The sequence below is a fragment of the Accipiter gentilis genome, chromosome 33 (assembly GCF_929443795.1).
Source record: "Accipiter gentilis chromosome 33, bAccGen1.1, whole genome shotgun sequence".
Classification (NCBI taxonomy): Eukaryota; Metazoa; Chordata; class Aves; order Accipitriformes; family Accipitridae; genus Astur; species Astur gentilis.
Genome location: NC_064912.1, coordinates 5,174,488 through 5,186,649, shown reverse-complemented (window position 1 = coordinate 5,186,649; position 12,162 = coordinate 5,174,488). Strand labels below are relative to the sequence as shown.

Genomic DNA, 12,162 nt, shown 5'->3' with positions numbered 1-12,162 from the left:
ACAGCTTGGCAATGGACCCACCGCAGGCCACAGCCAAGCCCACCAGCCACTTTGGTGATGCAGCTGTGAAAACATAGGTAGAGAAAGGGCAGAAATGTTGGAAGGAGAGATGAGGAGGAAACAAAAAGAGAAAGAGCAGAGGAAACACCAAGGTCAGAGGAGGAGGAGGTGCTCCATGGTGGAGCAAGCACACCCCCAAGGGGACTGCAGCCCGCAGAGGAACCCTCGCTGGAGCACAGGAAAAGAGTGAGAAGGAAGGTGCTGCAGAGAGAAACTGCTATGTCGTGACTGCAATCCCTTCATGCCACCCATTGCCTCACTGCAGGAAGTGGGTTTAACTTGTGGTGGTAACCAGAGGAATGGTTGTTATTGTTTCCCACTATCTGAAATTAAATTGGCAAATTTAATTGGCAGAAATTATAATCAGCAATAAAGAATTTCATTTCCTCCAAGGCAAGCCTGTTTTGTCTGTGACAGTAATCAGTAAGTGATCTCCCTGTCTTTATGCTGACTCACAAGCTTTCTCACTCCTGTTGTTCCTATTTTCTCCTCCCTCCCTGTCCCACTGAGGCAGGGAGCGAGCGAGCAGATGGGTGGGAGTTTGGCTGCTAGCTGGGGCCAACCCATGGCACAATTATAATTCTGGAGAAGAAAGAATATATAGTGTATTATATCCATATGTGGAAGGCAGTCACTTCTGCAGATATGTTGGACTTCAGTTTTTTGACTGCAGTAAGAACAGGTGTATTTCCATACTAAGCTACTAGAAGGATCTAAACACAGATTCATCTGTTTGGCAAGGAAGGAATATCAATCCAGGAGCAGAAGTGAAACAGGAAGCCAATATGGAAAGACAGAAAAAGATCAAGATCTAATGAAGATGGGAACAGACACCTAGACTTCCATTACTAAACATCCCCTTTTGTTGATTAAACTGTGAGACAGCCAAACTAGTTATACAAGGTAAATCAAGTCTAAAGGTGTTTGTACATATAAATGAGAAACCATAAGCAAAATCTTGGCTTAGGGACTATCACAGTCTTGTTAAGCTTCCCAAACAGGCATACTTCACTGGAATGAATATCCAAAAGCAACCAGTCAAGAAATTAATCTCAAGACATGAATGAGGTTCTTCAACTACTCAGAAAAATCTTCAGGGCATGGTCATCCTTCTGACTCATCAACCAAGACCATTCAAACAGTAGATAAGATTCTACAATTGTAGATGTAGTAGCATACGAACTCCCCAGATTGTCACAGAAATAGTATTTAGAAAGGATTTCCACTAAGAGATAATTGTAGCAGGACAATAGAACTCTAGCTTGCTCACCCAGCCACATTTCACGCAGTCTTTGTTCAATTCCTTCCTCACATAAACATCCTCGGACTGATAAAAAGACATCCACACAGTTCATTCAAAGCTGTGACGGAAACCAATGCCATTTAGAGGGACAAGAGGAAGATAAGGTTAATTGGACAAATGTAACTTCTTGATAAAGTAAGGGGGGGAAATAGGTTGGGTAATTAAATTATATAGAATATGTAATGCAACTTCAGAAAAGAACAGAGTAAATCTGTCATATAGCTTTACACAAAATGCACGAATTCTGCTGAAAGAATTAATAACAATACATACATCCTTAATGTCCTACTTAAACTAAATTTCATCACACATTAGCACTGAAATGTGTGTTTGTGTCTAAAAGAATGCATGTTATTGTTTAAAACTGCCTTGCTTGCTTAAGACACCATTATGCAACACTAGATATAATGGAGCATAATACTGATTTTATTCTCTTGTTCATATTGTTACCCTGTATAAATCACAGGATGTTTTTTACAAAATACTGTAGCAGGTCAAAAAACCCACCTTCAAGACTGAATGTATTGGATGAACAAAAGTCTCTGTCACATATTCTAAATTGAAATTACCTTTTCCTTCTATTTCATTTCTTTTCTGCATACTAAAAAAGGTGATTTTGCAGAATCTTTTTATGCTTTGCATGCTATTGTGATTTTTAGCTTGTCATTCCAAAATGAAATAGTATACATATGATTTTTAAACCAACTTATATGTATATATCAATAGATACAAAAAGATAACTTATTGAGAATTGTCTTAGATTCTACCTTAACTAATTGTAATCCTGGTTTCATTCAACATCTCTATCAGTCCCTTCATTTCAGCCATCAAGATTGCAGATTTATAAATTGTAATACTTCATTATTCAGGTTTATTGAGTCAGATACCCTTGAAGATCCTTAATATTCATATCAGCATACTCTATTATTAAATCATTTTGTATTTTTCTGTGTTAATAATAAAAGGTACATATTTATTCAACATCAGCGGTCAGGCAGTCAGATACAGAGTATGAAGCTACATGTTTTATTCAAGGTCTCAGTGGAAAGCAGCATGAGGATCATTTTGACTGAAGGTACCTGCAGCTTTTCAGCTAATATGTTTGATTTTTCTTAACTAAAAGGATCTAAATATTTTGATTACTCAATAAGTCTATGCAACAAAATCTATACTGAAGTGTTCCACTGGCAATGTTTTCAACATATGCATTTAGTCTCTCTATTTAGTTCATATCCTATCTCAGCTGTCCGTAGCTCTTTAAACACAGCGAGAAGTAGATTTTTGTCTTAGTCTACGATGTTATTGGGAAGCCCTCATTAAGAGAGAAATACCTAGCTTAATGCACACAATGTCAATGCTGCAAAATACATCGTAAATAAAGTTACTCAAAAATTATGAGAAGAATTGTATTGCCCAAAGAATATTCTAGCTCCTTACTCAATTTTTAAAAATCCTAAGATTTTGTTTATTTTATCTTTTTAGTAGTTTTCACATCTGTTTAGGGTTCTCATTTCCTTTAGATAAAAAGCCTTTGTACCGCTTCACTTACAAACGTGTCCTGTAGCACTTAGTACACAAAGAACACAGGCTAGGTTTGAAATTACACACTTCCCTAATTCAGAAGAAAGGCATACTCTATGCCTACATGTATTTGGTAGTGCATAAGAACCCGTAAGACTTGTTCAGCTGAATGAAATACCATCTGCCTTTGAATATGTGAACTGACACAGACTCCTGTATGTGTATTAAGATATCTCTAAACAGGAGAAGCTTACTGACAAAAGCACCAGAAATGCTACCATAAAGTAGTTGAAATTCCTATATATTCATCCAGATTAAATTTCTGATACAGTCTTTCTATTACTCTCTGTTCCTCCAGTCTTCTCCCCGAATGTTCATCTGAGGTATGTTTTGCTAATGCAGGCAAGTATAACACACATTTCTCTCTATTGGACCCAAAAGCTTTATTCTTCAGAGTTGTCAAAATAAGGTTCTATTGCCAGAAGAAATTATCTTGTTGCTATTGCATTCAAATGTTTTCAATTTGTTTCTCTGTATCTGCCTACTCTTGTTTTGGGCAAAACCAAATTTCATTTGCTGACATGCTTTCTGCCTTATTCGATCAAGTACTTTTCTGAAGCTGCTACTGAAAATTTCTGCTAAATATATGCAAAATTTCTGAAAACTCATTCCCTTTTAGCAGAAAGAACAGCAGACTGACAGGAATGAAGCAAATCTCTGAGTAAGCAGGCATTAATTTGATGTTTATAAAATTTATGAAATTTTATTATGGTATATTAAGGTAATTTTAGTTCAGCATTTTCACAGCACGTAACAAAAGATGGAAACCCAATAATTTGTATATTTTAAAATGCATTTACCAATGATTTTGTTCCGGTTTTTCTTACAACAATATTTAATTGTGTATGACTAACTTTTTCATGAGATGCAGTAACTTTAAACTTTCATCTTCTAAGTCAGAATATGCAAGTTGAACGTGAGGTCTTTGAGAACTCAAAATAGTCCAGTCTGAACTACTAAATGGAAAAAAAAAAAAACAATCATGGAACTGTTTGCTTGGGAAACAAGCAGTTTCTTCTGTTGTCAAGTAGACAAACTGCTTATTTTTCAACATACGAAAAAGAATAGGAGGAATACTATCCAGAAAAAAGGAGGTTTGGAAAAGTGTGGATTCCATGAAAGGTTCTGAGCAGTCTTAGCTTTCAACCATCAACATTCATTTCACCCACTGATAGTTGTGCTTCTGTTTCCCAGGTAAGCAGAAGTCTGCAACTTTACAGCCCCCTAACTGAAAAAATTTTCACTTACTTGTCACATTCTGGGAAAACCACAACATCTTTTGGGAGGTGAGCTGCGCTACAAAATGTGAATGATAATCTGCAGCAATCAAGAGCACCCTGCATCATCACTGCAACAATCTTGTGCTGGAGAGAAAGGTGTATTATACTGCAGCAGGATCAGGATATAAAAGGGTCTATACCCTTTAAAGTTAGAGAGGATATAGGTCCTTTTGACTTCAGGATTTAGCTGTAGTCCTTGAATCAGTAATACCTGAAAGTCCTCAAAGTTTATTGGTCAATATGAAATTGGATATTGATGAACTCTGATTCCTACAGCACAGGTGTTGGTACATAAAAATACCAGACCAGAAAAAGTCCTCCTCTTTTTCTAGGGGAGGAGGAGAATAAGCATCATTGAATTGCCTGGGCTGTCAATAAATGATGGATTTCCTTTGACAGGGTCTAACAGTACTAAAATCTTTCTTTACTTTCTGAAATCTGGAAATAAGTATTTAAAACCAACAACAAATCAAGACTGTTCCATTCAACAGACTGAATTACTGGCTGTACACGGCATTCCTGCAGAATGTTTTGATTTAGTTAGCTGAACATGTTGACAGTTTGCTTGCCATAAAAGGAACTTGACATCAGCAGCAGTAGAATTTTTAAAAAAACTAAACTGTTACAGGATACTAGTTAGTAAGACATTATAAAATGCAAAGAAATGGCAATTTTCTTCTTCTTTGTAATTAGAAGTATTTCTACATTATACATGGAATGAAAAAATAGGTAAGCACTGCCACATAAAGGAGTGAATAGTATGAAAAAAATTATCAATGAAAGGAAATAAATTTATTTTACACCTTTTAAAAAAGGGAAGACTACACTTTCACAGAAGTTGGCTACTTTAAATTTTAATAATATTGCTGAGGAGCCTTTGTATAATTATATAAAATATTGATGTGGTGCCAGGAGAAAGCATTTCAAAAGCTGCTGTGAGTTTATACATTGCACCTGCCTCTTGTTTACATACTGCATCTTTTGCATGCAGATACATACACATGCGCACTTAATGTACACAGTTTAAAAATCATACAATTTTCTGTGAGTACAACTCATCTTTATTTCCAGAACAAAAGAAAGTAATAATGTTCTGCTACAATTAAAAAAAAAAAAAAAAGTTCATTCTCTACTTCTTCCCACTAATGTTATTTTGAGATTTTATCCAAATCATTTAGACTAGGAAAGTTAAATTAAAAGTGGGAAGAATGCTTAATACCTAGGTGTAGTAGTGCCAAGAAAAGAGAGGCATTCTCCTGTTTAATGAATTGTGCTAATAAAAACAAACAACCCCCAAAATGAAACATAATGAAATATAAGTAAAAAGGACAGAAATGGAAGGAATAGACTTTTAAATATAAAATATTAATTACTGGAGGCTTTGGAAACCAGGAAGTGGTACCATCAGAAACTGCTGACTGTATTTTTTGCTTAAAGCATATATATATGGCATAAGTAGAAAAGTTCATAAATAATATAAAATACAACACACCGAAGTTAATAGAAATCTCCATAGCTACCTGTAAAAATATGTAGTTCCTTAATTTTCCCAATTTAAAAAGATTCATAGGCTTGGGTAAGGGGGTGGGGGAAGAGTCCCTAGCTTTTAAACCTTTTCAGCTAGTGCCACGAAGAAATAGAATAATACATGTCCTTTCACCTTACTGTGCATCTCAGAAAAAAGGGTTTATCCTCAAATATTTACTGTGTATCTCTTTTGCATGATGTTAACTACAACAGCAGAATATAGGAGTGTTGAATGAAAAATAGACTAATGCAGTTAAGTGATCTGATTTATAAATCTAAAAAAAAGAAGGAAATTAATCCTTGCATTAGCAAAGATACAGCTTCAATAAAGAATCTTGGTAAGGGTTAAAAATAAGCGACAATCGGTGCTGCTGTTAGATGCACAGATACTTGCTTGTGAAAATTAAACTGACTTGTACTACAGAACACAGAAAAAAAAAAAAGAAAAAAAAAAGAAAAGACAAAATCATAAGGCTCAGTGATTGGTGAGTTCCTGAAATGATAGCACAGGTCAAAGAACTGAAATAAGAAACTTTAAAGTCTGCATACAGTGCCTTTTGCACAGATGACAAAAGTTACTACAGTATATTGGAGGGTCAAAAGAAATTAGAAGAGACCTTAAAGGGAGATTTACAGCATGAACTACGAGCAATTTAAAAGAGCAGTAGTGATTTACTGATAATATCTCTCAAGAATTAGATGTTGCTTATATGCAGCCTGTTTTGCAGAGGTGGCCCAGATTAGCTGCAAGCCACTCTATTTTTACATACATTTAAATAAAATAAATAAATAGATTGTCAAATCAGATTAATTTAAAATATTTCTCTAGAAGATGTACAGGCTTTGAAGAGGAACACAGAAATGCTTTTTAACATGCATATTCATCCACCGATTTATTTCTGTTTTGTTGTGGGTTTTTTTTTAAGAAAAAATGTTTCATATCTAAACCTGGCTGAATTAACAGGTTAATAGCTTCCCTAATTCACAATATACATGTCACACCACAATATTATACTTCAGGTGAGCAGATTTTGCTGCAAGGAATCTGAACAATGCTGAATAGAAAAATCACAGGAATAAGAACATTTTATCCATTTCTTTATCTGCGGTTGTCAATTGCGAGAAACTTCAAAAGCCAAGAAAGACTGTGACAACTAATATAAAAACAACTAGGTCAAGCAACACAAATTAGAAGTTTTAATCACATTAAGACTGTTTCATTTCTTACAAAGAAAGCAAGTACTTAACAGCCACAAGTGATGCAGCATTCGTTTTATGACTGAACCACACAGTGAATCTTACAGATACAATTGTAGCATTTTCTAAGGCAACGAAAAGCAAGCAGTGCACTATGCCACATCCTGCAAAACCTGAAAATAAACTGCAGCTTAATGTTAATGAACCAGTTTGTTTAAACTCCCATTGGAAATGCAAGCACATGTACTGCACACTAGCTATGCTAAGCTATCCTGCAGCATACACACCTTCACATATTAGAAAACATGCTGTAACTATAGGCTAAAATCTACAGTCCCAAAGTCAATTTATTAATAAAAGATTGACATGGAGAGAGACACTACCTACCCACAAATACATCATCATCTTGAAAGAAATCAAGGGCTCTGTCAGCAACAGAAGTCTCCTTACTTCACCAAGTATGTCTGGAAGGAAAACTGAAAACAGTGGGTAGAAAATCTTGCCTTTTTCTGTCAAGTCCTCACAGTTCTCTTCTTATACAAGGTATTTTTTTTGGTTTGTTTATGAGAATAGCATTCGTTCAGTGGCTCTTTCTGCGTGTGAAGTGACTTGCTTCAGGCTGTCTTTTTTCTTCCCTTTTTCTCCCTAACTCAGTCTGTCCTTTCTTTACTGTCAGGCTTGCTTAGGTAACAATTCTTGGTGTATCTATTTAATGAGCAGGTCCGTGCACTAAAGGCAGCCAACTACATTGGAGAGAAAGCAAAAAAAGAAAAAATAGTAATAATAAATAAATAAATGGGAATATACCACTTCCTGATTGTTATTATGGGATCTACAGACGCTCCCTCTGTAGGAATTTATAGGAGGATTTCTAAGACGTCTTGGGGGGGGGGGGGGGGGGGGAAGGGGGGGAAAATCATCAGAGAATAGCAGGTGACTCCAGTGGCACTCAAGCCATTACCTCTCCTTGCTAAAGGACCCAGTTCACAAATCCTGCATTTGAGAAATTTTTAAACTCAAAGCAAAGCTCCTACAGAAAAGAAAGGAACATGTACTGCACCCTGCTTCTCCTTTATCTCTTTAAATGTACTTCAGATAAAAGCCGCATCCCGTCAGGTCAAGGCCTTTCCCAATCTTATTACGCTAACACAAGAGTGTTCAACATACTTTTCTACAGCCATCTACTGACTTCATGGTGTTATTGCTGCTGCTGCTGTTAGTACTGCTGGGAGATAACTGCCAATATGAAGAACAGGGAAATACAGTAAATCAGATGGTAGAAGAAGTGTTTGTGCTAATTGAGTTTATTTTTGGTAGAGGTTTTTTTCGTATCATATTATGTATTTTAAATTCAAAATTAGAAAGAATTGTGACTTGTATATTTAAGAAAGGGTAATAAGAACTGGATTTGTTAGTCTTTTTTTTTTTTTTTTTTGTTAAGTTGAAGGTACTTTGTGCAAATGAATGAGTATGGAAGGGACTTGGGGGTTTTTTGATTACAGCTTAGACTTTTATAATTTGGTACAGAAGTATTTTTAACTCATTTGACCTGTCTCATTGTAATGCACAATACATTTAGTAAGTCGATCAACAGCATCCTCAGGTGAGAAACAATTTTACAATGTAAAGGAGACAAGCCTTGGTCACTTTTTAGGCTGTATTACTGGTCTTGAAAAATCATTCCTGACCTTGTGAACTGGCAGCATATCACGCCATTACTGTAATATGCTTTGGGTATTGATGTAGAAAGATACAAACACGGTCTGTCTACTAAGTGCATCAACTCCTATAGTATATACATAATGATTATAAATCAATGAATAAATAAAAAGAGGAGGTATAAAAATGGCCATAGGCATGAGATTAAACAGAACTTTTGCCTTATTTTTATGTTTGATTACTTATTCATTATCTTTGGTCACGGACTGTGCACTTCCTCAGACAAAAAACCGTCGTTCTTTTTAACTAAAGACTCCAGTCAATTTACATATTCAGCCTAACCATACAAGGTAAAATGTCACCTAAATAATTAAAATGCATTAACTAAATTGCATAATCATTCACTGCACCAGGGCAGGTGGCAAATGGATAGGCACCTGCTGAAACAGCCTATAACAAGGAGACATAATAGCAAAGCAGGATTGGGGGGAGCAGACTAAAATCTATACCGTTAAACAAACGGTAATCAGGAGAGTCTTAAAGACTTCTGCCACTGGGGTGAATTAAAAATAAAAATAACTGCTATACCACCAACATTTCAAAGCTGATTTAACATAGAAAAGTGAAACAGTAAATTCATGTGACACTTAATTCTAAGATGTATATAGAGAAGTTTGTACAGACAAACAGATACATATATATACACAGAGCTATTTTAAATTTGATCTGCTAAATACTATGTCCAGGTAAAAGGTTGTTGCCTATTTTAGTGGAAGCAGAAGAGAAAGATTTAACATACCAATTACTAAAGTGAGAACTTTTACAGTAATGTGCAAGGACAATATAATTTTAAATAAGTTTAGTGCAGTTTCATAAAGTAAAGCCACTTAAAAAAGGTAGTCTTTAAAAGGAAAAGTACAGCCTTTTGTTTACAGTTTTGGGTTGTTTAAATCATTTGCCAATTTAACCAGCAACATTCAGCAATCTAATGGGCCTAACCTGGTCACCTTTAAGCTGTACACTTTCACCTCATTTTGTCTACTGTATAGTGCGCTGTGTTCTTCTGTATTCAATTATACTACAATAAACTTGAAATATCACATTAGAATGAATTAGATTATACTGCTTAAGCTGAAAATACATTTTCTGATAATGTATCTGCACATCTGCCAGCCAGCAGTTCTTCCTGATCTGTGCACCTGAACTGAACACACAAGGCTTTAGAATTTTCAAAGACTGGTTAAAGATTTTATTAATATGATAAAAGACCGTGCACAGCTATTACCTGTAAATCACTTTTATATCAAAATTTCCCTGTTTGAGTATAGGCAGCATATAAAACTTCAGTGAATTGTGTCCCAAGGCTCTCAACTAATCTCTCTGTATTCTAAATTCTCTTCATTATTAAATTGGTTACTCAATCAATTCTTCATATCTTATTCCTTCAAACAAGTGGAACAATTTCTAATGCTGCTACACAAAACCATTCATTTGAAGCGTTTTATTTTTAGTACAGCTATTATTAAATGCTTTGTTCATTAGATCATCTGTAGTTCCTGCACAGGTAGAAAAACGTGCATTAAAAAAAAGACTGAAAACAGGTATATCACTCTGTTTTTTGCAGCTATGACTAAAGTTTAAACCAAACCCTGTTTGCTACAGTTAGTTCTTACATGTTCTGAATTTGCAAGCAGTGCCAAAAAACGTAAACAGAAGGTACTGACCACAATCATTTTAACAAAGGCTGGTCCCAAGAGAGCTGACATTGGGTTCAGGTCAAAGGCTACTGAAATCAATGAGAATCTTGCTGTTCTTTTAAAGAACAGGCAATCAGAAACTGCGTTCCAAATATGAGTATGTGCTATTTGCCGTGAAACGATGGCCCATTTCCTCTGATGCTACCAAAGACGTTCATATGAAGCTCTTCTTCAGGGGCATTGACAGGTATTTTAGCTTCAGAGCATGACATTTCTGTACCAGCTTGTACCACAGCCTTAACTTTCATAAGCAATCAGAATATCAAATATTTTGCCTATGGAATCACAAGAGATGGGTGAGATATCAAGGGTAGATAAAAAAAGTTGATAATAGCAAAAATGAAATAACAAATTGTTAAATCATAATTAATCAAGATTCATTATGTATATGATCAGCACTTTCATATTGGCACCTGAACATCTGAGATTTTTTAAAAAATCAAGTTCTAGATTCTAGGAGTTCCGTTACTTTATTAAAGGGGCATAATTCATGGACATATCTTGGCATATTTATTAATGACACAGAAGATTGGAAATAGCATCAATAGTGCTGCTTACTGCATTGGAAAATAAGAAAATGCAGACTAAGTTTCTCATCTTGCAGGTTATGTAAGATTCCTAAGAACTGCAAGAATATTAAAGTAATCTCAGTGCTAAATGGTACAATCTCTACTTTGCTAGGTGCTATACAGAAATATAGAAGGATATTGAAATCATATTTGACTCACAGATTGCAAGACCAAAACTTTTATTTACTTTAATGAGTCCATGTTTTCAACTAAAATCTCTGTACTTTAAGAAGTTAAACCGGGGGGGGAGGGGAAGGAGTTATTATTTTTAGAAAATACTTAATAAAGAAGTACAAATGTGATTGTAATGATTATGCTGACATTGCTGGTGATGAACTGGGTGTTTGGGTTTTTTTATTTAGGCTTCTCCACCAGAAAAGATACCAACCAGGCACGTGATACATTAGCTCCAACAACACTAAAATCTCACATAATTTACACAGAGCACCAAAAATGATTTGAAACATTTAGAGAGCTAGAAATATTTGTGCTTGTGCATAATTTCCACACCTTACAGCCTCATCTATCATAGCTATTTTTGAAATGAAAACCTGCAAAGTTTAGGAGGTATGGTAACAAAACATGCCCTTAATCTGCTCTTAATTCACTGCAGTTTTAAGGGGATTGTTGTTGCTGCTGCTAGGTTTTTTGGCTTTTGCTTTTCGGATTTCAGCATAACTGTAGAAGAGCAATCAAAGTGCAACTTTATGTATAGTTCAGTTGGTTTATAAACTATTCTGTGTTTTCACCACACAATTATTTTTTTTCCATTTTTAATTAATTCCTCTTACTTCAGCATTACTGCTTTTGATGCAAGAAATTAGTTTCTGTGTTCATTTGCTGTATAGTGAGGTCAGAATATTGTCCCAGGAAAGCCTGAGGAGCAATCAGCCAACAATTTGGTCACTGGACATCACCTCAATTGAAAATATTGAGTCAGGATTTCTGGCTGATGAATTGTGTTCAGTGTATAGTCCAAGGAACGACAAGCAGGACGGAGATAGATGGGAGCTTCCTCTGATCCTAGACTCTGTGACACATGCATGGGATTTACACAGTTCATAGTTTCCCATAGAACCAGGAATATGAAGCTTGCTTTCCCTTTTCCTAACATATCAAGGTGATGGGAAAAAATGTGAGGGGTCTGACCCTTTGCCTGGTATGTACATTTCATTTGTGCCATTTCTGTAACAAAGTGAGCTGCTTATTTCTCCCAACATTCGAACATT

At 35.5% G+C, this 12,162-nt stretch overlaps 1 protein-coding gene across 18 annotated transcripts in view; it reads right to left on the bottom strand.

The window, feature by feature from the left end:
- The window catches only part of RBFOX1 (RNA binding fox-1 homolog 1), a 1,352,985-nt gene that overhangs the window by 385,885 nt on the left and 954,938 nt on the right, over nucleotides 1-12,162 (bottom strand). The window contains exon 1 of one of the 18 annotated variants that reach the window (XM_049791539.1): nucleotides 7,336-7,534. The exons of the other annotated variants lie outside the window; for them this stretch is intronic. Coding sequence (XP_049647496.1) covers nucleotides 7,336-7,353 — 18 coding nt within the window. The 5' untranslated portion in view covers nucleotides 7,354-7,534. Of the gene's footprint in view, nucleotides 1-7,335; nucleotides 7,535-12,162 lie in introns of those variants that run through there. 18 annotated transcript variants of the gene reach the window in all.